The sequence below is a fragment of the Hyaena hyaena genome, unplaced genomic scaffold (assembly GCF_003009895.1).
Source record: "Hyaena hyaena isolate Hyena2069 unplaced genomic scaffold, ASM300989v1 scaffold_24, whole genome shotgun sequence".
NCBI lineage: Eukaryota > Metazoa > Chordata > Mammalia > Carnivora > Hyaenidae > Hyaena > Hyaena hyaena.
Window position 1 is genome coordinate 2,704,852 of NW_024080656.1, and position 26,978 is coordinate 2,731,829.

Below are 26,978 nucleotides of genomic sequence, written 5' to 3' on the forward strand. Positions count from 1 at the left end.
CCAGCTTACAAGAAAATGAGATAAATGAACTATGTTATTTCAAATACACCACTGGACTGGAGCAAAGAGTTAGAAACAACCAGAAACAACAGTGTTAGAAATAACTCAAAAGTAAGAGAAGAGGGTATCCCAGAAGGGGGAGAGCCACAGAAGAAGAGTTTCAAATCTGCCAAAAAACTTAGCCCAAATCTCCTGAAGTACATACGAATGGAACAACTTGTAGTGCCAGCTAAGGATAAAAGAACTGAACAAAGATTTCTTTGCTGCCCATCACAGGACACAAAAGAGTTTAGAGTCTGAGTTCAGGCAAATTAACGCCTGCTAACCCAAAAGAATTAACATTCTTTGGAGGAATATAACAGAATCCAAATTTCCTGCACTATATAATTCATACTATCCAACATAAATCCAAAATAACCAGACACACACACACAAACTTCAAAATGTAACCTGTGACGCTTAATTTTTTAACTGTAAAGTTGACTGGGCCACAAAGTGCTTAGATATTACATCAAATATTATTCTGAGTGTTTCTATGAAGGTGTTTTTGGATAAATTTAACACTGACTAAAGCAGTTTGCTCTCCCTAATGTGAATGGACCTGATCCAAGCAATTGAAGGTCTCAAGAGGACAAAAGGCTGACCCTCTCCCAAATGAAGAGAATTCTTCCTTCCTGAATGCCTTCAAGCTGGGACATCAGTTCTTTTGCCTTCACACAAGAACTGACATCAATTATTCCTAGCCCAGGGTAGCAGGCTTGAGACTGTAATCATACCACTGGCTTTCCTGGTTCACAGGACTTCAGACTCACACCTAAACTATACTACCGCTATCATAAGTCTCCAGCTTCCATCAGCCTCTGTAATCACGTGCATGAATTCTTTAAATAAATCTCTTTGTAGATTCTATTTCTCTGGAGAATCCTGACTAATACAGATTTTGTTACCATGAAATGAAGTGGTACATTAATAAACATCTAAAACACAAAAGTGGGGGGCGCCTGGGTGGCTTAGTCGGTTAAGTGTCCGACTCTCGCTTAGGTCATGATCTCGCGGTTCGTGGGTTCGGGCCCCGCGTCGGGCTCTGTGCTGACTGCCAGCTCAGAGCCTGGAGCCTATTTCAGAGTATGTATCTCCCTCTCTCTCTGACCCTCCCCTGCTCACGCTGTCTCTCTCTCTCTCTCTCTCTCCTAGAATTAAATAAAACATTTAAAAAATAAATAAATAAAAAAATAAAACACAAAAGTGGATTTGGAAATAGATTATGGTGAAGGTTGGAAAAATGCATGCTTTAAAAAAGCCTAGGACTTCTGGTCCAAGATGGCAGTGCAGAAGACTCTGAAATCACCTCCACAGGACATACCAAATCTATACCTATTTATAGAGCAATTTTCCTCCTGAAGAAATGAGGGCTGACGGAACAGCTTCTGCACAACACAACATAGAGAGACCACAAAGAGAATGGCAAGAGAAACAGAGACATGGTAGTGAAAGGAACCTCACCCCTGTCACTGCAAACTGCATTAGGGAGGAATATACTGAGGGACCATAAGCAGATTTGTGCCCTGGGGCACAAAAAAAAAAGGCCAAGATTTAAAAAAGCATTTAGATTATAAAAGATCCAGCTCCCAAATTCTGCCAAATGATGGAGGAGCTGCTGGAACTCTTTCCAGGTCAGAGGGGCCAAGGTTTACATTCTCCCTTGACAGCATGGACTGGAGCAGGGTCCTCGTGGCCTAGCCAGCCTATCACCTCAGTAAGATCCAGGCTCTTAGGCCACACCAGCCCCGGACACACCACCTACGAGACCCCAGTGCAATACACACCACAACATCCCTGGTCAATTCCCACTATAGCTCTAGCTGTCTTGCCAAGGTGACACAGGCACAAAACACCCCAAAACACTCCAGGCCCAAACCACTGTGGCTCCAGGCAACCTGCCAGGGCACCCCCAATACAGAGCTCCCTAAGAATTCCCGGCACATGCCTGTTTTGGTTCCAGATGATTTACCAGCATACTCACTGCATGCAGTACGTGAGGTCCACCCAGCCCATTCCTGCTTCAGATCCTCACCAGGATCCCCCTAGACGGAGTGCCCAGGACCATCTGGCCCCCTCTCACCTCAGCTCCAGCCACCTCACCAGGGCATTCTCACACAGAGCACCCCAGGATGCCTTCATGTGCACACACTTCAGCTACCACTGTCCTCAGCACACAGAAACCTGAGACACCCTAGTCCATGCCCACTTCAGCTTCAAGTGTCCTCCCAGAGCACCCTGTCCACAAAGAGCCCTGGGGCAACCCAGCTTACACCTACTTCAGCTTCAGCAGTCCTGCCCGGGCACCCTCTGTGCAGAGCAGAGAACCCCAGGAACTCCAGCTTGCACCCACTTCAACCTCAGCTGTCCTGGCTGCGCACCATCTGTGCAGACTGCCCTAGGGAATTAATTTATAAAGCTAGTATAAAGGGTAAAAGACAGAGTAGTAAAATCAACTATATTTTTAAAATTAGAGGTGCCTGGATGGCCCAGTCGGTTAAGTGTCCAACTCTGATTTCAGCTCTGGTCATGGAATCGAGCCCTGTGTTGCACTCTGCACTGAGCATAGAGCCTGATTAAAGATTCTCATTCTCTCTCTCTCTCCCTCTGCTCCTCTCCCCCACTTACTATCTTTCTATTTCTCTCTCAAATAAAATAAATTAGGGGTGCCTGGGTGGCTCAGTCGGTTAAGTGTCCGACTTCAGCTCAGGTCATGATCTCGCGGTTCGTGGGTTTGATCCCCGTGTTGGGCTCAGTTCTGACAGCTAGCTCAGAGCCTGGAGCCTGTTTCAGATTCTGTGTCTCCCTCTCTCTCTGACTCTCCCCTGCTCACGCTGTCTCTCTCTCTCAGAAATAAATAAAAAATATTAAATAAAAAAACAAAAAATAAAAATAAATAAATTAGTTCCCTTGACTCACATAATAAAAAGATGTAAACTATGACAATATATACATAAAATGTGGGGTGGCAGAGTAAAAATGAAGTTCTTTTATAATGTGGTCAAAGTGACCATCAATTTAATACAGAACACCTTATACTTGCATATTATATAGGAACCTCATGATAATCACAAGCCAAAAACCTGTAATAAATATATAAAAAATAAAGAGAAAGAAAGCCAAGCACAACACTAAAGAAAGTTATCAATCACAAGACAGCAAGAGAAAGAAAGAATAAAGAAGAACTACGGAAACAACCAGAAATCAGTGAACAAAAGTGTATTAAGTACATACCTATCAATAATTACTCTAAATGTAAAAGGTCAAAATACTCCAATCAAAAGACAGTGGGTGATAGAATGGATAAAAAACAAGACCCATCTATATTCTACCTCTAAGAGACTCACACCAGATCTAAAGACACATATAAACTGAAAGTAAAGATATGGAAAAAAATAATCTGTACAAATGGAAATTTTTTAAAAATCCAGGGTAACAATACCTGTATCAGACAAAATAGACTTTAAAACAAAGATTATAATAAGAAACAAAAAAATGGCATTACATAATGACAAAGGCATCAATCCAAGAGCATATAACAATTTTAAGTATCTATACACTCAACATTAAAGTACCTAAACGCATAACACAAAGATTAACATACGTAATAAAATAAAGAGGCAACCTACTGAATAGGAGAAGATATTTGCAAATGATATATCCAATAAGGGATTACTATCCAAAGTATACAAAGAACTTACCCAACTCAATATCAAAAAAATAATAATAATAATCATCTAATGGGCCAAAAACCCAAATAGAAATTTTTACAAAAACATTCAGATGACTAACAGACACATGAAAAGATGCTTAACATAACTCTTCATCCGGGCACATCAAAACCACAATAAATATCAGATTACACCTATCAGAATGGCTAGAATCAAAAAGACAAGAAACAAGTGTTGGTGAGTATGTAGAGGGGAAAAAACACTCATGCACGGTTGTTGGGAATGCAAGCTGTTACGGTTACTCTGGAAAATAGTATGGAGGTGCCTTAAAACTTTAAAATTAGAAATACAATACAAAATACAAATAGAAATACAATCAAGTAATTCCAGTACTATTTACCAAAGAAAATGAAAACACTAATTCAAAAAGATATACACACTCCTACATTTATTTACAATAGCCAAGATATAATAGCAACCTAAATGTCCATCAAAAGATGGATAAAGATGTGAGATACACACACTAAAACATTACTCAGCCATGAGGCACCTGGATGGCTCAGTTGGTTTCAGCTCAGATCATGATCTCATGGTTTGTGGGATCAAGCCTTCACTGTAAGCATGGAACATGCTTGGGATTCTCGCTCTCCTTCTCTCTGCACTCATGCTCTTCCTCAAAATAAATAAACTTTAAAAAAAGTTCTGGGGGTGCCTGGGTAGCTCAGTCAGTTAAGTGTCTGATTTCAGCTCAGGTCATGATCTCAGATCATGGGTTTGAGCCCTGCATTAGGCTCTGTGCAGACAGCTCAGAGCCTAGAGCCTGCTTTGGATTCTGTTTCCCTCTCTCTCTGCCCCTCCCCCGTTCACACACTGTCTCTGTCTGTCTCTCAAAAATAAATAAATGTTTTGAAAAAATGTTTTTAAAGTTCTAGGGGCACTCCGGTGGCTCAGTCAGTTAAGAGTCTGGCTCTTGGTTTCAGCCCAGGTCACTGTCTTCTGAGTTTGAGCCCTATGTCAGGCTCTGTGCTGACAGTGCAGAGCCTGCTTAGGATTGTCTCTCTCCCTGCCCCTCCCCTGCTCATGCACGCTCTCTCTCTCTCTCAAAACATATAAACTTTAAAAAAAAAAAGTTCTGAGGTGCCTGGGGGGATCAGTCAGATAAGCGTCTGACTCCTGATTTCAGCTCAGGTTATGATCGCATGGTTTTACGATCATGCACCACATTGCACTCTGTGCTGACGGTGCAGAGCTTGCTCAAGATTCTCTCTCTCCGTCTCTGCTCCTCCTGCGCTCATGCTCTCTTTCTCTCACTCAAAATAAATATACATTTTAAAAAATAATAAAATAAAAGGTTCTATTATAAAATCAAATAAATAACATAAAATATTTTTTTCGAGGTATTTCTTTTTTTTTTTTTTTTTTACAAATAGTTTATTGTCAAATTAGTTTCTACATAACACTCAGTGCTCATCCCCAAAGTGCCCTCCTTCATGCCCATCCCCCCCTCCCCCCCACATCCATCAGTCCTCAGTTTTTGTCAGCATTCAAGAGTCTCGCATGGTTTGCCTCTCTCCCTTTCCCCCACCATTTCCGCCCTTCTTCTCCCCCTTGGTCCTCCGTCAAGTTCCTCCTAATCCTCCTATATGTGCAAACATATGGTATTTGTCCTTCTCTGCCTGACTTATTTCGCTCAGCATAACACCCTCAAGGTCCATCCATGTTGCTACACATGGCCAGATTTCATTGTTTCTCATTGCCATGTAGTATTCCATGGTATAGATAAACCACATCTTCTTGATCCATTCATCTGTTGATGGACACTTAGGCTCTTTCCATGTTTTAGCTATTGTGGAGAGTGCTGCTATGAACATTGGGGTACATGTGCTCCTATGCCTCAGCATTTCTGTATCCCTTGGGTAAATTCCTAGCAGTGCTATTGCTGGGTCATAAGGGAGTTCTATTGTTAGTTTCCTGAGGAACCTCCACACTGTTTTCCAGAGGGGCTGTACCAGTTTACATTCCCACCAACAGTGTAGGAGGGTGCCCGTTTCTCCACATCCTCGCCAGCATCTAGAGTTCTCTGATTTGCTCATTTTAGCCACTCTGACTGGCGTGAGGTGGTATCTCAGTGTGGTTTTGATTTGTATTTCCCTGATGAGGAGGGATGCTGAGCATCGTTTCATGTGTCTGTTGGCCATCTGGATGTCCTCTTTGGAGAAGTGTCTGTTCATGTCTTCTGCCCATTTCTTCACTGGGTTGTTTGTTTTTCGGGCGTGTAGTTTGGTGAGTTCCTTATAGATTCTGGATATTAACCCTTTATCTGATATGTCATTTGCAACTATCTTTTCCCATTCCGTTGGTTGCCTATTAATTTTCTGGGTTGTTTCCTTGGCTGTGCAGAAGCTTTTAATCTTGATGAGGTCCCAACAGTTTATTTTTGCTCTTGATTCCCTTGCTTTTGGGGATGTGTCAAGTAAGAAGTTGCTGCGGTGGAGGTCAAGGAGGTTGTTTCCTGCTTTCTCCTCTAGGGTGTTGATAGTTTCCTGTCTCACGTTCAGGTCCTTTATCCATTTTGAGTTGATTTTTGTGCATGGTGTGAGAAAATGATCTAGTTTCATTCTTCTGCATGTTGCTGTCCAGTTCTCCCAACACCATCTGTTAAAAAGGCTGTCTTTTTTCCATTGGATATTCTTTCCTGCTTTGTCAAAGATCAGTTGGCTGTATACTTTTGGGTCCACTTCTGAGTTCTCAATTCTGTTCCATTGGTCTATGTGTCTGTTTTTGTGCCAATACCATACTGTCTTGAGGATGACAGCTTTGTAGTAGAGGCTGAAGTCTGGGATGGTGATACCTCCCGTTTTGGTTTTATTTTTCAGTATTACTTTGGCTATTCGGGGTCTTTTGTGGTTCCATACAAATTTTTGGATAGTTTGTTCTAGTTTTGAGAAGTATGCTGGTGCAATTTTGATTGGAATTGCATTGAATGTGTAGAGTGCTTTAGGTAGTAATGACATCTTAACTATATTTATTCTTCCTATCCATGAGCATGGAATGTTTTTCCATTTCTTTGTGTCTTCTTCAATTTCCTTCATAAGTTTTCTATAGTTTTCATCATACAGATCTCTTGTATCCTTGGTTAGGTTTTAAATAACATAAAATATTACTCGGCCATAAAAAAAAATAAGATCTTGTCATTTGTGACACCTGGAGAGTACTATACTAAGTGAAATAAGTGAGACAGCAAAAGACAAATACCATATGATTTCACTTATAAGTAGAATCTGAAAAACAAAATGAATGAACAAACACAGCAGAAACTGATCCCTAAATACAGAGCACTGGTGGTTGCCAGAGGGAAGTGGATTGAAGGCATGGGCAAAGAGGGGTGAAAGGAGGTACAGGCTTCCAGTTATGAAATGACTCTGTCATGGGGATGAAAGGTACAGCATAGGAACTACAGTCAGCAGTATTTTAATCATGTTGTATAGGACCTACACTTGTGAGCACAGCAGAACAGAATTGTTGAATCATTATGTTGCAAACCTGAAACTAAAGTAATATTGTTATGTCGACCATGCTTCAAGTAAGTAAATAAATAAATAAATAAATAAACTGTAAAATTTTACAAATAATGTAGACTCCTGTGAAGGGAGTGTTAGTAATGATATGGATGTTAAATGCAACTCCAACCAGGCCTCAAGGAGAAAAATAAGAGCTACGACGAAAGCCTCTATTATCTTAGAGAATATATATATAGATCATAAGTAGAATGTTGGTAAATATGAACATTAAAGACCATTCTCATGAAGTTTCAGACAGAAATAAGGAACAGATTGTTGGAAACTGGAGCAACGACAATCCTTGTTATAAAATGGCAAAGAACTTGGCTACACTGTGTTTTAATGTCTAGTGAAAGATAGAACTTGTGAACAATGAAAGTGAATATTTAGCTGAGGAGATTTCTAAGCAAAATGTAGGAAGGTGCAGCCTGAGAAATGAACTGAACTGTTAAGCAAAAAGGAACCAGAACTTAAAGATTTGGGAAATACTCAACCTGTCTATATTGGGAAAAAATGAGAATGCATGCTCTGAAGAGAACACCAAAAGTGTGGCTGGACTATCACTCAATAAAGAGATTATGGGATTACACAAGCAAAAACACCACTCTGAAATGAGACAAAATGAAGGAAAGCCATCAGACTTCTTGATTCTATGGAAAGGACAGCAGAAAACCTGCACCATTCTCTAAGAAAAGGAGATGAGCCCATGTAGGTGATTAGGAGATCATCAGGGCTACCTTATTTCTTATTTCAACAGATCTAATAGTCTCCATCCAGAAGCCTTGGGAGTGGGACCACTGCCCCAGTGGATCCAGAAGGCAGGGCATCAAGCTGAAGATTTTCTCAAGCTTTAAGATCTAATAGAATCTGCCTTGCTAGGTTTTGACCTTGATTGGGACCCATCCCCCCTTTCTTCCTTCTGATTTCTCCCTTTTGAAATAGGAATGTCTATTCCATGCCTATCCCACCACTGTATTTTGGAAACACCTACTTGTCTGGTTTCCCAGGTTCACAGCTAAAGAGGAATTTTGCCTCAGGAGGAATCACACCTGGAGTCTCACCCTATGTAATTTAAATGATATTTGGATAAGACTTTGGACCTGAGAGTTGGTGCTGCAATAAGTTACAACTTTTAAGGGCTGTTAGGATGAAATGAATGTATTTTGCATTGTGAGAAGGACAAGAATTTGGGGGACCATTGACAAATGTTTGGACTGAATGCTTGTATCCCTCCAAATTCCTATGTTGAACCCCTGTGTCCCCATTGTTGCTGGATGTGGAGACAGAAGTCCCTAAGGAATTAAAAGTTAAATGAGGTCATAAGGATGGGGGCCCTGATCTCATAAACTTTATGTCCTTAAAGAGATACTGGAGAGCTCATTCACACATGTATGTACACACACTCACTAGCTCTCTCTCTCCCTCTTTCAACTTCTCTCTCACCTGATGTGCTCACATCAAGAAATGGTTATGTGAGGACACAACAAGAAAGGAGCTATCTACAATCCAGAAAGAGAGTTCTTGCCAGGAACCTTAACCATAACTTCTAGCATCCAGAACTGTAAGAAAATAAATTTCTGTTGTTTAAGCCATCCAGTCTATGGTATTTTGTTATTGTACCCAAACTAACACTTGAGCCAAAGACTCAAGAGAAAAGGCATTTAAAAGAGACCAATCCTAATGTTAGAATTAACAAACAAGAAGTTTAAAGTAGCCATTATAACAATATTAAAGAACATAAGAAATAAAAACTATGAAAAAGAAACAAATGGAAATTCTAGAATTGAAAAATACAATATTTAAAACAACTTATTCACTACATAGGCTTAACAGCAAACTGGAGAGGGGAGAAGAGTCAATGAACCTGAATATAGTAACAGAAATTATACAATCTAAAGTACAGGGGGAGAAAAGAATAAAAATGAACAAGTCTCCATGAGCTGTGAGGCAATATCAAAATTCTAACATGTGTATAACTGGAATCCCAGAAGAGGACAAAGAAAATGAGGCAGAAATATATTTGAAGAAATCATGACAAAAAGTTCCCAAATTTGATGAGATTTAGATTCAAGAAACTCAGAAACCGTAAACAGAACACACAGAAGAAAACCACACCCAGGCACACCATAGTCAAAGCTGAAAACCAAAGATAAAAATCTGTACCGCAGCATGAGAAAAACAATACATAACATACAAAAGAAAACAATATAAATGACTGCTAACATCTTTGCAGAAGAAAAGAGAACAAAGGGCAGTGGAACACTTTAAAGGGCTGAAACAAAAAACTGTCAATCCAAAATTCTACACCCAGCAAAAATATCCAAGAATGAAAACAAAATAAAGACATTATTAAATAAACAAAAACTTAGGAGCGCCTGGGTGGCTCAGTCAGTTAAGCAACCAACTCTTGATTTTGGCTCAAGTCATGATCTCATGATTCATGAGATTGAGCCCCACGTCAGGCTCTGTGCTTACAGTGCACAGCCTGCTTGGAATTCTGTCTCCCTCTCTCTCTGCCCTTCCCCTGCTTTTGTGCATGCATGCTCTCTCTCTCTCTCAAAATAAATAAACTTTTAAATAAAAACTTAAGCAATTCACTACCAAAGACCTACACTATAAGAAATGACAGAGAAAATTCTTCAGGTTTAAAGACAATGATATGAGATAGAAATTAAGAAATTCGTATCTTGAATAAGAAATGAAAAGCACCAGAAATGGCAAATATGTCGGTAAATATAAAAGATCAATCCTTTCCTTTTATTTTCTTTAAAATACATGTCTGTTCGGAGCAAAAATTACCACACTAAATGTGGAGTATTAACACATGTAGCTATAATATATATGATAGCTAAAACATGAAAGACAGTAGTAAATAGATCTGTAGAGTGACAAAACTCTCATATCTTACAAAGCGGAACAATATTAACTCATATACTATTGTAGCCATCACCTGTTTTCTACAGTGACATTGTACCTTAACTTCTCTGAGACCCAAGGAACAAAAGGAAAAGAATAAAGCTTTCCTCCACCAGAAGTCCAACACCTTTCATTTGGGGCTCATGTCTCTAAGAGTAAACTTTGGTCTTAAAATACAAAGTTTGTTTTGTAAGGGTTTTTTTTTTTTTAAATGTTTATTTATTTTTGCAGAGACAGATCATGAGCAAGGGAGAAGCAGAGAGAGAGAGAGGGAGACAAAGAATCTGAAACAGGTTTCAGGCTCTGAGCTGTCAGCACAGAGGCCCAGGCAGGGCTCAAACTCACAAACTGTGAGATCATGACTTGACTGAAGTCAGTTGCTTAACTGACTGAACCACCCAGATGCCCCAAAACACAAAGTTTTAACAACTAAGAAGGGTTCCAGATCTCCTACAGAAAAACAAGCAATGAATGCAGGAAGCTATATTAGTTAGAAACGCACTTGTCTTCTTTCTCTACAAAATGAGTTCAAATCGATATTCATTTCAGGCTCACATTATATTACGTCTAGGAACTGAGTTTATTTAACTTTTTATACAATTCAATATTGTATCTGGAAAACTGACCTTGATTTCCTTTATTCCTTTCTTTGCTTTTACAGTTTCTTCAGCAGACTTTGTCTTCTCATTCTTCTTCACTGTGTCAGTCACAAGTTTCTTTCCACTTGGTATAACCCCAAAGAATTTCCGAATATCCTAAAAGCAAAAATAGACATGCATAAACAAACATAAGCAGCACAAAATGTGAATGTCGCCTGCAAACGGGAACACCCCTACACACACTGGCTTGCCCTCAGCAATTTCTTCACAGTGAGATAGCTCCACCATGTGCAGCAGCGTTCTTTTCATGTGCAAAAGTTAAATGACAAAATTACCTGGGTTAAGAACCATTTGCCTAATGAAAAATAGTATTAATCCTCAGAATTTGGCCAAAAACAGGACAAAAATAAACAATGAAACTGTTCCTAACAACAGCACAATTACTAAAGAGGCAAGTCACAAATATTTACTGTTCATATATGCGCATATTCATCCCACCTCCCCAGGCACAGTGAGGGAGAAGACAAGTGTTGAAGAGTATAATGCTTGCCCATGGGATTTATATTCCAGTTTGAAAGGATATCTTTCACAACCCTGATCATTTAAGACCTTAATAACTAAAAACATTGAAGAATCATATTCTTCTTTATATGATTTTTCCAAATTCTGAAGAAAATATTTTGATGCTTATTACAATATTCTCTTTAATTGCTCTATCCCTTTCTGTTAAGCTGAAATCTAATTAATCATAATGAAACATTTACAATGTAATTCACAATTAAAATCACTCACTTTTATCTTTTGCATACATAATTTTCCCTACCCTTTTAGATTTTAGCTTTGAACAAAGGATGCTGTAAAGGATGGAAATAGACCTTAGAATCAGAAAGCCTCAGTTTGAATTTCGACTGCAGTGCTTTTTATGTGACCTTCAGCAGGTTACTTTAATCTGATTTCTCATCAGTAAAGTGGGACCAATGCTACCTGCACTTTATGAGGATAATTAATTGTCAGCTCAGTAAAAAGCTTCCCTTCCCCTCATTTATGAACTATTATCCCTTCATATCACTGAAATGTCTCTATTTACAATTATCTCTGCTCCCAGGCAAGGAACACAAAATAATGAGATCTGAGTAAGGATCTGAATTCCTAAGAACTGGGTTCAAGAGCCAAGTGTTCTCCTCTTCCTTTCTTATGTTCCTCAGTTTTCAATCCTTTCTACCTGTTCCAACCTCTCTTTATTGTGGTGAGGAAGATGCCAAGTTAAAAGTACTTTGCAGGGGCACCTGGGAGGCTCAGTCAATTGAGCACTCACTCTTGATTTCAGCTCAGGTCATGATCTCATGGTCATGGGATCAAGCCCCACGTTGGGCTCAGCACTGAGCATGGAGACTGCTTAAGATTCTCCTTCTCTTTCTCTCTCCCCACTCAACCCTCTCCATCACTCGTGTGCTAGCACTCTCTCTCTCTCAAATATAAAAAAACAAAAACAAAAACCTTTAAAGGTATTTCATGAGGTATAAAAAAGTTAACAACTATTTCCTAGATCCTGGCAATAAATGTCATACTCTTAAAATGTCACAAGTCCCAAATAAGTGTGTTATGCACACATACACAAATAGCTTTGTGTCTAAGCAAATAAACAAAGCAGATAAATGAGGTACACAGACACTAAATTTTTTTAAAAGGATTAGAGACTTCCCTGATTTTATGTTCTCTTTTGTAAACGCCTTAACACAGAAAAGTCACAAATCCATCCTAATAAAATCTAAGTCTAAAAAATATTGTTTACAGAATGAATACTTCAGCTATGAAGCTAAGACATTTGTGTCAAGTGCTAAATAAAGAAAAATAGACAATAAAGAAAGGCACAGTCTTCCATATAACTTAGCAAAAATTGGTTTTGAGGTTGACAACTATTTACTTTATTGCTTCTGGAGGAAATGACAGTTTCACACCAGAGTTTCACTTTTAAAATTACCAACTGATTCTTCATGCAAATGGTGGTGACTGCACGCGTGCATGCACCCACACACAAAGCACCACACGTGCACCATGGAAATACCAAAACTGAATATTAATAATCAGGTTAAATTCACTGCTGGTTTTCAAACTGTATTAGGACCACAAATGCTTAAAACCACAAAAAGAAAACAAAACATAATTCAGGAAATGGAATGGTTGGTTATATTAAGGCTGTCTGATTTTGATATTTCATACTGCCACTCGTCAGCATTGTTACAACTTTTCCTTCCTAACTAATCCTTCTATTCACATCCCCTTTCTCGTCTTTTTTTTTATTCTCCCCTACTCTCTCACTCCCACACCCTTATACTATGATGGCAGAACAATCAAATAACAACATTCAGATCTACTCTAATACACACTGAAAATCTAAACTTTTGTAAAAGAATTTTCATCAGAATGAAAGCCAATTAACTCACACCTTTTAGGATTTTCTCCAATGTGAGCAGACATCTTGTATATAAACAATGTAAAGGTCACTAATTTGGCCTTAATGTAGAGAGTGACTTCACCTTACTCTCCAGTTAATAGTCCCTTGTCTAGTAGTCCCAGTTTTCAAACATTTCATGAAATGATGAACAAGTCTAGTGGCTAATCATACTCCCAAATAATGGATCCAAATAAACACCACTCTTGGGGCACCTGGATGGCTAAGCCAGTTAAGCGCCCGACTTCAGCTCAGGTCATAATCTCTCCATTTAAGTTCAAGTCCCAAGTCAGGCTCTGTGCTGACAGCTCGGAGCCTGGAGCCTGCTTCAGATTCTGTCTCCCTCTCTTTGCCCCTCCCCCACTTACATTTTGTCTCTCTCTCTCTTAAAAATAAACAGTAAAAAAATCTTTTTTATTTAAATACCACTCTTAAGTGCACAGAATAATTATTCCTGAGTATATGAGTAGAAAAGGGAACAGATTTTTAAATTTACTTTTATAATCTTGGCAAAGGGAAAGTCTCCTAAGTATAACATCAAGGCTAGAAACCACCCATAAAGGAAGACAGACCTGACAACATAAAAAGAAAAGATGCCATAAACAAAAGTTAAAATACAAGTAACTAACTTGAAAATATCTACAGCATATGCTTTGTATAAAAAGGTCCCTACGAATCAATAAAAGACAGCTGAGTAGAAAAATGAATTAAAGCTACTAGTAGACAGGGTGCCTGGGTGGCTCAGTTAAGTGTCCAACTTCGGCTCAGGTCATGATCTCATGGTTCGTGGGTTGGAGCCTCTGTGCTGACAGCTAGCTCAGAGCCTGGAGCCTGCTTTGGATTCTGTGTCTCCCTCCCTCTCTGGCCCTCCCCTGCTCACGCTATCTCTCTCTTTCTCAGAAATAAATAAAACATTTAAAAAATTTAATTAGAAAAATAAAATAAAATAGGAAAATTAGAATAAGTTCTAATAAAATAGAAAAAAGCAGGAAAATTATTTTTAAAATGCAAATAATCAACAAACAATAAAAGATGTTCAACTTCACAAATAATAAAAATAACTGAAGCTGGATCATTCTCTAAGTGTTAAAGACTGATAATGCCCAGATTTGTCAAGGATATGCGGGAAAAGATGCTCACACACTACGCTGCTATAAAAGTAAAAACTGGAGAACAAAAACTATTCTGGAAGACAATCAGCCACACTTGTCACAATTTTAAATGTGCATATCCATTGTCCCAGGAAGTCCATTTCGAAAAGAAATGATAAAAGAAATAACATTCTTTTTATTTTGGGAGACCAAAAAAAAAAAAAAAAAGGTAACTAACTCTTCTTATTTTTTTCTTCAACAGTTACTAGTTGAACAAGTAACTCAGGTCAAATAAGGCAAAAATCACATCAAAGTTAAAACAAATTTTAGCACAAGTAGCTAATAATACAAGTAATTTTGTGTACTTTTACTTACAGCTACTAGACGTAGATTTATCTCTTTTGATGACTCTGTGAGGTATACAGGACAAATAGAATATCTCCGTTTTACAGATAAATAAGTGGAATTAAGTCAGACAAAGGCTTTTTGTCAGTTTTGCCATTTACTACCGGACACTTAGGATGAATTACTTAACTTCTCTGCCCCGTAATTTCCTCATGTTACCACCTGCCTCATAAAATTCCTGTGGGGCTTAAGGTGGCACCAAAAACCCTCCACCATGGAACCTGGTCCTCTGACTCCAAATTTGTTTCAGGTTTCCACCTGATCATGACTGCCCCTTCATAGTTTTCCTTTAACTCTAAGAATCTATGCAAAAGTAGCCATACTCCACAATTAGCAGTATGGCCTTTCCCTTCTCACTCCTGATAAATTTGTTGCTTACAAGCAGGCACTGTGCCAGGGACTTAGAACACAAACAGGAAAATGCCCTCATGAAGCTACCTGAGAGACAAATTAGTATATAAAGAATTAAATACGAAACAGAGCTTATCACAAAACCAGAAGAGGACAGGAACACCTAACAGAGAGCCCACAGGAAGGCTTTCCAAAAGAAGCAACACCTGAACTGAGTCCTAAGATGATTAAATGAGATGTTTTTTTAAGTAACCTCTAACTCCAATGTAGGACTTGAACTCACAACCCCAAGACTGAGAGTTGCATGCTTTACTGACTGAGCCAGCCAGACTATACTTTTGATAGTCATATAAATCTGAGTTCGAAGGCACTGCTGTTAGGTTTCATACAACAGGTCTGGCTCACCACTCTATCTCAAGTAGGGGGCCAGCGCTTGAAGAGAAGTACATAATTAATGCTGGTTTAGTGCATTAATTATGGCTCAGTCAGTAGTGTGTGCAGCTTTTGAGGTCAAGCCCCCACTGGGGGTGGAGATTACTTAAAAATAAAATCTTTAAAAATGTATATATCGGTTGAATGCATGAGCAGTTATTTCTAAGGTCACTGACCTTCATTCACACCTGGGCTGCAAAAGAGAGGTTCTTGATTATGTAAAATGAAACTCGTGGTAGATTTGTTTTTAAAAATTGAATATTAACATAATCTTTAAGTGAGATTAATTTTTTGCTATGACTTTACCTATTGCTTTGGGCTTTAAGAAATTTTAAGTGGGTACTAATTAACACTATATTATGTATTATTTCTGAAATAAATTACTAAAGTTGAAATACTGTACTCTCTTATCATATTATAATATTGTGGCTACAAAAAGCAAAATACTTTTTCACTCTTAGTATAATATTTCCTCTTCTTCAAATTTGTTTTAAGCCAAACAAATTATCTTTTAGAAATCACATATATCTCTACATATAATCAACGTCAATGATACAGCAAAGTCTAACACAGGCCTCAAGAAATTCTAAGATACCACTGAGTGAAAAAGAAGTGTGATTTGAACAATTTTTAAATAATCACAGGTTCTAACCAGGAAGAATTTTAAGAATCTGCATCAAATTCCTCTTTATTTATTCCTTCATTCATTTATTCATTCAACAAACAGTTGCTGAGAGCCTTCTATGAGCCAAGAACTCTTCTTGGTGCTTGGAATAAACAAAGCAGACAAAAATCTGTTTCTGTGGAGCTTTCATTCTACTTTTCTATTCTTGGTCTTTCTGTCTTTAGAAAATAGAGCCGAACACAGGAAATAAAGAACAGACAAAATGAAGCACAGCAAGGGAATAGAAATAGAGAAGATATGATTATGGGAAGTATCTGACTCTCCTAATTGCCTTGGAATCTACTCAGTCCACCTGAGAGGCCGCTCCCAGGAAGTGAAAAAACCCACTTCTATTCTCAGTTGTGTTGAGGAAGATGCGTAAAATTCTGAAGCCATGTGAATCACATGAACCTGAGACTACTCTTTCAATGAAATATTGTATCACAGAAAGTTTTCAGGTATACCTGATCCAAAAATACTAACAAACACTGGCAAAATTAAACAAAAAATGTAAATTAACTAATTTAGATTTTTTAAAAATACGTTCTCCTTCACACCTGCATAATTGGAATAACTGAAACATGTAAAACTCTTTATGCCTGATCTAATGGTTTATTTCAACATCCTGACATTTTCACCAACGTTAATGTAATCTGATTACGGTTTTCATTCATATAGAAGTCAACTTTTTACAACTGACTTTTGATCTAAAAAATCAAATTTATACTACCTGGATGAACACTGAAATTAACTTCAAGTCAAAAACAGACCTACCAGGGAGCCTGGGTGGCTCAGTCGGTTAAGTGTCCGACTTCGGCTCAGGTCATGATCTCACGGTTCGTGGGTTTAAGCCCCGCGTCGGGCTCTGTGCTGACAGCCAGCTCAGAGCCTGGAGCCTGTTTCAGATTCTGTGTCTCCGTCTCTCTCTGACCCTCCCCTGCTCACACTGTCTCTTTCTATCTCAGAAATAAATAAAAACAATAAAAAAATTAAAAAAAAAACCAGACCTACCAACCTAAATGTCTACTGACAGATAAATAGACAAAGACTATGCAGGGTTTACACACACACACACACACACACACACACACACACACACATAATGGAATATTATTCAGCCATAAAAATAATGAGGTCTTGCCATTTATGATAATATTGATGGGCCTAGAGGGTATTATGCTAAGTGAATTAAGTCAGACAAAAAGACAAATACCATATGATTTCACTTTTATGTGAAATCTAAAAACCTAAATGCATGAAAAGACCATAAATACTGAGAACTGGTGGTTGCCAGAGGGAAGGGGGTTGAAGAGATGGGCAAAGTGGGTGAAGGGAAGTGGGAGATAGAGGCTTCTAGTTATGGAACGAGTGAGTCACAGGGACAAAAAGGTACAGCATACAGAATACAGTCAATGGTATTGTAATAGCGTTTTATGGTGACACACGATAGCTACACTTGTGGTAAGCACAGCATATAGGGTTGTCAATGCACTACGTTCTACACCTGAAATAAATGTGTGTCAAATACACTTCAATTTAAAAAATAAATAATTTGGGGGCATTTGGGTGGCTCTGTCGGTTGAGCGTCTGACTCCTGATTTCGGCTCAGGTCATGATCTCACAGTTCATGGGATCAAGCTCCACACTGGGCTCTGCGTTGACAGTGTAGAGCCTGCTCAGGATTCTCTCTCCCTCTTTCTCTGCCTCTCCCTTGCTCTCTCTCTGAAAATAAATAAGTAAACATTTTTTTAATAATAAATAATTTTGGAGCACCTGGATGGCTCAGTTGTTTGAGCAACCAACTCTTGATTTCAGCTCAGGTCACGATCCTGGGATCATGGAATCAAGCCCCCTGTCAGGCTCTGTGCTGAGTATGGAGCCTGCTTTGATATTCTCTCTCTCCTCCTCTGCTCCTCTTCCTCTCTCGTACTCTCTCTCTCCCTCTCTCTCTCCCAAAAATAAAAACAAAAACTTTAAGAATATAAACAGAGGCACCTGGGTTCCTCAGTTGGTTAAGCATTTGGCTCTTGATTTTTGGCTCAGGTCATGATCTCACGGGTTTGTGGGATTAAGCCCCATGTTGTGCTCTGAGCTGACAGCATGGAGCCTGCTTAGGATTCTCTCTCTGACTCTCTGTCTCTGCCCCTCTCCCACTCCTGCTCGCTCGCTCTCTCTCTCTCTCTCTCTGTCAAAAATAACTAAATATTAAATAAATAAATGGGGCGCCTGGGTGGCTTAGTAGGTTAAGCATCCAACTTTCGCTTAGGTCATGATCTCGTGGTTCGTGGGTTCGAGCCCCGCGTCGGGCTCTGTGCTGACTGCCAGCTCAGAGCCTGGAGCCTGTTTCAGTCTGTGACTCCCTCTCTCTCTGACCCTCCCCTGCTCACGCTGTCTCTCTTTCTCTCCTAGAAATAAATAAAACGTTAAAAAAAATTAAAAATAAATAAATAGAACTTAAGAAAATAAAAAATAATTTTTTTAAAAAAGAAAATAGACCTACCACATAATAAATACTGTATTTCTCTAGGCTTATTGTCATTAAATGTTCAATAGATTAGAGGGACGCCTCGTTGTTTCAGTTGGAAGAGCATGCAACTTTTTTTTTAAATTTTTTTAAATGTTTAATTTTGAGGGACGCCTGGGTGGCTCAGTCATTTGGGCGACCGACTTCGGCTCAGGCTCAGATCATGATCTCGCAGTTGGTGGGTTGGAGCCCCGCATTGGGTTCTGTGCTGGCAGCTCAGAGCCTGGAGCCTGTTTCGAGTTCTGTGTCTCCCTCTCTCTGCCCCTCTCCCACTCATGTTCTGTCTCTCAAATAAATAAACTGTTTTAAGAAAAGGAAAAAATGTTTATTTTTGAGACAGAGAGAGTGACCGCATGTGCAAGTGGCAGGGCAGAGGACAGAGAGAGAGGGAGATGCAGAATCTAAAAGCAGGCTCCAGGCTCCGTGCTGTCAGCACAGAGCCTGACACTGGGCTCAAACTCATGAACCACAAGATCATGACCTGAGCCAAAGTCAGGCGCTTAACGAACTAGGTCACCCAGGTGCCCCAAGCATGCAACTCTTGATCTCAGGGTCATGGAGTCAAGGCCCATGTTGAGTGTAGGGATTATTTAAATAAATAAACTTAAAAAAAAGTTCAAAAAATAAAATGTTCAATAGATTATAGTAGAAAGGGCTAGAGATGATGTTTTCATACCAGTAAATTTTCTATTCTAGTTAATTTCTCTTTTATTGGAAATAAAGTTTATTTGTACTTCATCAAATACTTAATAAAAAACATACCATGTGCCAGGCACTGTACAACAGTTCCCTATTCTTGTAAAACTTATATGGCAGTATAAGAAGCTGTCAATAACAGATTGCCTATCTATTAATATTCAAAGTGTGTGTCAAGGAAACAAAGGGATGGTGTTTTCACTAAACACACCAGGGTTTTTTTTTTTCACACTTTTGTGGATCTGACAAAAGGTATGAATATTTTCCACAGACATATACAAAAACACACTATAATAAAAATATATTTGGTCCTTATCCCTAGTTCCTGGCACAGAGCTCCTAAAAACCTTGGAATTCTCTAAGTGACAAAGTGTCTGTTATTTACAATCAGACCTTGGATCACATCTAAGTTTATACTAATGAGACAACTTAGGATGGGAACTGGTCACTAGAAAGGCCAAAGATGGGAACTCTCAGCCCCACTCCTAGTTCTACAGGGAGAAGTGGGGATGAAGATTAGATTATAAAGACTCAAATAAGCAAGGTTTGATGTTTGAAGAGCTTCTCGGTTGGTCAACGTATCAAGTTGCTAGGAGGGTGGTATACCCAAAGATAGCATGGAAGCTTTGTACTCCCCAACCTCCCATATCTTGCCCTATGAATCTTTTCCTTCCATTTGGCTGTTCCTGAATTGCAGCCACATAAGAAACCAGTAAATATAAGTAAAGTGTTTCCCTGAGTTCTGTAAGCCATCCTAGCAAATTATCAAACCTGAGGAAGAGGTCTTGCAAAGCCCTGATGTAGAGCCAGTCAGTCAGAAGTAGAGGTGGCCTACAACTTGCAACTGGCTTCTGCAGTGGGAGCCATTTTGTGGGACTGAACCCCTTAACTTGTGCAGTCTGCACTAACTCTGAATACTGTCAGAACTAAACTGAATTGTAGGACACCCAGTTGGTGTCAAGAGAAGTAGGGAACTGCAGAAAACACTCCACACCCATACAAAACTTGGCAAGTAACCTAAAATTCAGGATTTTCCCCCTGAAACCTATTAATGGTTCTCCATGAATCCGAAATCAAAAACTTCTGATTCACATACACTCAAGCTAACTCACATCCATCTCAACCTCAGTACCACCTATATATACTGATACCTCCTAAATCTTGTGTCTCCACACCACACCTCCCCTAAACTCCATATCACATAGCCGGTAGTCTGCCTGATACATCTCTGTCCAAATGCCCCAAAGACACCTCCAATCCATGTCCAAAACTAAGCTCATGTTCCTCTCGGACTTGCTTCTCTCCCTTTATTCCCCACCTTAATGCATATAGCATCATTCACCCAGAACAGAAAAATGGGTACTGTTTTTTTGTCCTCACTCTGACTCGCCACCTATTCATCCTACCTATCTTCCAAATATTATTGTCCCTTTCCCTCTTTCCATTGTCAATGCCCAGATTCAAAGCTTCATTTATTTACTTCTTTAATAAACCCTTAAAATAGGACTTGCTCTGTGCCAAGCAATAATTTAAGCACTTTAAAAATATTTACTCATTTATCAGTCTGTGACTCCCTCTCTCTGACCCTCCCCTGCTCACGCTGTCTCTCTCTCTCTCTAGAAATAAATAAAACATTAAAAAAAAAAAATTTACTCATTTAATCCTCATAACAACCTTAGGACATTTTTTAACTTCAGCTCACAGAATTAAAAAATTGAGAATGCCAACAAGACATTCTCTAGTAAAAGTTTTGAAATTTAAGATGCTCTTAAACGTAAACAAAAAAAGACTTCTTCATTTTCTACCTTAAGGTGTAACTAACAATTCTACAACACTATTAGAGAGAAGCATCACCTAGTAGGCAGCCCAAATGCAATCTTAATATACATAAGCCAAGACAAAGTACCCAACTTTGCCAACTACTCAAAAAAGAAAAAAATCTTGCATTTTTAGAGTCCTTTACTTGTACCAAGAAGTGTACAACTTGATTGGTTATAAATCCATTAGTCGAGTTAGAGATGAAAAAAATTTTTGATGCAATAAACACTCTTAAACCATACAGAAGTAAACTTTCATAGTGATCTTTAGCTTTAGAAGGTCAAAGTATAAAAGCTGCTATATATTTACTTTGAAGTATAATCAAAAACTTCAAGTTACTTTTTTCCATGCTGATGAGCTCAATCAACAAGTAAGTTATATTTGCCTATCAAAAATGCAAAAAGAAAGCAAATTATGTCACTCTGTTCACTTACCTTTAAAAGGTACAGGGTTTTATGCAAAATAAGTATGGCAGTGCTCTGTAGAGTAGTTGCCAAAATATATCTTAGCTTTACTTTGAAAGTAACAAAGAAATATAAATACTCCTGATTAATATTTTTAAGTCAACCACCAAATCCACAAGAAGAAACTGAGTATCAACAAACTTCACAAAATCTGTCCAAATATAAGAATATTTTATCCTGAAAAACACTAAGATACAAAATTACATCTCTTATTAATATACACAATGATTTAACTGGTAGCAGCACAGCAGAGGCAAACTACGCAATAAAGTATTTAAAACTATATTAAGTCCTTATACTTTGAAAGCAAAAATTGTTGGACTACTTTCCCCTGAGATCAGGAAAAAGACACAACCACTCCTACCACTTTTATTCAACACTGTGACATTTCCAGCAAAAGCATTTAGGAGACAGAGAGAGAGAGAGAGAGAGAGAGAGGGAGGGAGGGAGGGAGGGAGGGAGGGGGAAGAGGAAGGGAGGGAGGGAGGGAGATAAAAAGCACCTAGATTGGACAGGATGAAGTAAAACTATATTTACAGATGAAATGATCTTATATAGAAAAAATCCTAAGGAATCCACTAAAAAACTATTAAAACTACTAAGTAAGCTCAGCAAGTTTGCAGAATACAGATCAATATACAAAAGTCAATTGTATTTCTACACTCTTGTAATGAACAATCCAAAATTGAAATTAAGAAAACAATTCCACTTACAATATCACCAAAAAGAACAAAATACTTAGAAGTAAACTTAATAAAAGTGTAAACCCTATACTCTGAAAACCATAAAACATTATTTACAGAAATTAAAGACCTAAGCAAATGGAAAGGTAGTCCATGTTCATGGATCAGAAGACATTCTCTGGTTAAGAGGGCAACACTCCCCCAAATGATCTACAGATTCAACAACATCACTATCCAATCCCAGGTGGCTTCTTTGCTTCTTTTTAGAAGCCAGTCCAAGCTGGCTTCTAAAATTCATGTGGAAAGTCAAGGGACCCAGAACACACAAAACAATCTTGAAAAATAACAAAGTTGAAAGACTCATACTTCCTGATTTCAAAACTAACCACAAGGTGGGGCACATGCAGGAACTTACCACAAAACTACAGTAATAAAGACAATGTGTTACTGGCACTAAGATAGATAGATAGATAGATAGATAGATAGATAGATAGATAGATAGATAGATAAGGTAGGTAGGTAGGTAGGTACGTAGGTAGGGGAAAATTACAGAGAATTCTAAAAAAACAAAAACAAAAAAACCCCCCAAAAAACCAACAACCTCACACTTATGGTCACTTGATTTTTAACAAGAGGGCCAAGATGATAATTCAATCGGAAAAGAACTGTCTGGAAATGGTGCAGTTACAACTATCCACATGCAAAAGAATAAACATGAACCCCTACTTCACAGCCTATACAAAAATTAACCCAAGAGACCTCGGTGGTTCAGTTAGTGGAGCATACAACTCTTGATTTCAGCTCAGGTCATAATCTCAGGATCGAGCCCCACATCAGGCTCTGTACTGAGCATGGAACCTACTTAAGATTTTCTCTTTCTCTCCCTCTCTGCCCCTCTCCCTCACTTGCTTACTCTCTCTTTCTGTCTAAAATAAAAAATAAAAAACAAAATTTAAAAATTAAAATGGATCAAGGCTAAAGGTAAGAGGTAAAACTCTCAGAAGAAGACAGACAAGCATAAATCTTCATGACCTTGGATCAGGCAATGGTTTCTCAGATATAACACCAAAAGCTCTGAGGAAGTGATGACTGAGGCTTGAAAGAGAAGGCAGATATGCAAAGAAGGATCTGAACAAGGGGATGAAATAGCAAGAACAAATAAAAGCTGAGACAGAACCAGCATAATACACTCAAAAGAGAGATAAGAGAGGTTGGTAGGGGCCTTATAAGCCTACTGCTACTATATATGGCAAAAGCTACACTATCATAGGGTGACTGCACTAGTCCAGGGGGAGCATTCACATAGTAAACTACAATGTGAAGAGTATCTCCTAAAATGGTGCATGAAGCAACTCAGATCTATTTAGACTTGACAGCTCTTCAAACAGGCTGTCCTCTAGGTCTCATGTGTGTTTAATTCAACCTTATGCATATGTTCAATAAATTATACCAGCCAACGAATTATATATGCTGACTTCTTAAAAATGACATCCCAGGGGCGCCTGGGTGGCTTAGTCGGTTAAGCGTCCAACTTTCGCTTAGGTCATGATCTCATGGTTCGTGGGTTCGAGCCCCGCGTCGGGCTCTGTGCTGACTGCCAGCTCAGAGCCTGGAGCCTGTTTCAGTCTGTGACTCCCTCTCTCTCTGACCCTCCCCTGCTCACGCTGTCTCTCTCTCTCCTAGAAATAAATAAAACATTTTTTAAAAAATTAAAAAAAAAAAAATGACATCTCAGGTTTTATTCACATTTTGAGCACGTAATTAAATTCTTATAGCAACTAAATTGTTTACGTGGCTTCTTTTTTATCCTTTTTATCTTTAATTTTATTTCAATTCCTTTAATAGACATTATGCTCACATGGTTCAAAAGTCAAGGTAAAAAAGTCTGCCTCTCATCCTGCCTCTCAGACACATACTTCCCATCTCTGGAGGTAACAAATGTTATCAGTTAGTTCCTTCTGCATCCTTTCACACTTCAAACAAAAGTGTATATATTCTTTTCTCTCTTTCTCTACATAAAGTGAAACTTTACAGATTGTCCTACACCTTTGTTTTTTACTAAAGTATCTTGACAACTGTTTTGTATCAGGGCATAAAGTTTTCTCTTTTTTAATGTTTGTAGAATATTCCATTTGGTGGATATAGTATTTTATTCCTTTATTGATAATTTCAATTAGAAAATATTTAAGAAAAAAAAATGTAGCTCCCAGGGCAAGAGTTGTAAACTTCTATGGAAGGGCTTCAGAAGTTATGCAAATTATTTAAAATGTTGTACGGATGCCCATATGTATTTCTGCGGGCAGAAAATTTGCATACCACACACCACATTATCAAAGGGAACTATAACCCAAAGTTAAAAACTACTGTACTACAATATAACTTGTGCCCAGGTGTTCAATAAACCTACACTGAACAGAATTTTAGTCTGGGGTTTTGCTAATTGTCGTACTAGAGACAGAAAGACTAAATTAAATACCAATACAATCTGAAATTCTTACCTATGTTATGGAACCTTTCCCTTTAACAAAGAGCAAAACTGACCCATCTGAACCCTACTCCTTTTCTTTGAAGAGCTTTATTTTTCACCTGCATTGTGAACAAAAGTACTAAGACAGAAAAGAACCAAAATGTAAAGTACCTGGATGATCAAAAGTTGACTATACAAACCACTGTTAGTTATAACCGACAACATCAGAGGCATCTTTGATACCCCTTAAACTATACAATGTTCCACAGAGTCCTTCCTAAGAAAATCATTGGTAATCACATAGTAGTATAATACCTCCACATGCTAGGTGCCACAACAGAAGCTTTACATATATTATCCTGTTTAATCCTCAAGATAATCACTTAAGACAGCTATATTTTGCCCCTTTTTACAGTTAAGAAAAACATAAGCTTAAATAAGTTAAAGTTAAGCTATTTACTTAAACCAAATAAAATCCACCAACACGTAACTACCAACTGGCAGAGGGAGACTAAATTATCGCCTTACTCTTACCTTCAAGACTCCAAATGTCATCAACCTTCCATAACACTATAGTGCCTTAAGTCCAATAATTTAGTTATAATCATTTTAGGGAGACAGTATAATGTAGTGGTCAGAAAAAAAAGATTCTAACTCTAGTTCGACCATTTATTAGTTGTATGACAAACTGTTTAAACTCTAAAAGCCTCCTTCACCATGTGTAAAACTAGACTGCTGAGAGGTTTAAATGAGTAAAAGTATATAAAACAAACAGCTCACGTATAGCTATTTGGTACAAGGTAGCTATTATTTTATCCTTTGTGAGAAAAAAAAAAACACTAAGGCTGCAAGGTTTCCCAATGTGGCATAAAAATTTTCCCTCCAGAATACTGGTGTTGTGATAAATGAGTTAAAAAATAGTGGGGAAAATGCCTGTTTATGAAGTAGATACTGGATTAACAGAACATCATAAATTTTCCTTTAAATATTTCACACACATACCCGTATCTATTTCCATAACCAGCATAAATGTCTGTTTTGACGGCTGCATAATCATTTCACGCCCAATTTATATGCTTTATGCAGAATTATACAAAGGTGTGATTTTATAAGATAATTTTTAAATCAGGTGATAAGCGATGACAGCTGTCAGATTTACTACATCTGTCTTAACCTCCAGGGTTGCTGAGGTTTGGGGGTTTTTTCCTTGGTAAACCGTGCTATCCCTTTGACTTCTACCAACTCATTTAAACAAAATAAAGCATCCTCCCTACGCCCTTGGTCTCAAAAGGCTCTGTGATGAGCGTTTCGTGGCGCTATTAATGACGAAAGTTCAAGGCCTAAGACAACTTACTCATTAGAAAGTAAAGTTTGTTACATTTTTCTCCGCCTTGAACAAGAGCTTGAAATCAATGCTTTAGGCAAGACGCAGAGGCTTCGGGCAACGCCAAACAGGAAAACAACTTTATCGCTAATCCCCCAAATCTTCTTTACTCTCTTCCTTCCTCCCTTCCCCCCAGACTAAAAAAAGTGAAAGCTGCGTCGCAGCACCAAAAGCCAGGAGGAGCTCAGCCCGCTGCCGAGAGCTGAAACCCCACGCTCCCAGGAAAGCTGTGCGACCCGTGCTGGATTTGTGGCCCCTTCCATGCCTTCGCTTCCCTCCGGAGCCCCGCACCGCCGTCCGTCCTCCCCCACCCTGCATTCCAAAAGCGCCCGGTCCACACCCAGCCTGCAGACTCTCCCAAGCCTCGGAGCCGCACAGCCTCCCCCAGAGACTCACCATGGCAGCCCACGGACTACGGCGCGGGCTGGCAGGCCGGTGGGCTAGGGAATCCGTTACCGGGGCTCGGGATCCATTGGCGCCAACAACTTCTCCCGCGAAGTGGAAGGTGGCGGGGGCCGCGGCGCCCGGTGATGACGTCAGAAGGCGCGCAGCTTCACTTTGGCCCAGGCCGGAGGCGGGAGGTGCGACGTCGGCCCAGGTGACGCCCCGCAGGCCGCAGGGCCGCTGCCATCGCGAGGAGCTACGGGACCGTGGTCCCGCGCAGGTTTGCGCTGGGGGCTTTTAGTGGCAGTGCTCAAATAGAGCTTCCGAGGTTGATCTACTAAGGCGGGCAAACCAGGTTTCTCTCGAGCACACGTCTGG

At 39.0% G+C, this 26,978-nt stretch overlaps 1 protein-coding gene across 2 annotated transcripts in view; it reads right to left on the minus strand.

Annotated features, from left to right (window-relative positions):
- Positions 1-26,756, minus strand: part of RFC1 (replication factor C subunit 1) — an 83,239-nt gene extending 56,483 nt beyond the window's left edge. For both annotated transcript variants that reach the window (XM_039227017.1, XM_039227016.1), the window contains exons 1-2: positions 26,613-26,756; positions 10,813-10,941 (exon numbers count right to left, since the gene is read on the minus strand). In XM_039227017.1, the coding sequence (XP_039082948.1) occupies positions 10,813-10,941; positions 26,613-26,615 (132 nt within the window). In that variant the 5' untranslated portion in view covers positions 26,616-26,756. The remainder of the gene's footprint in view (positions 1-10,812; positions 10,942-26,612) is intronic.
- Positions 26,757-26,978: the final 222 nt, after the last annotated feature.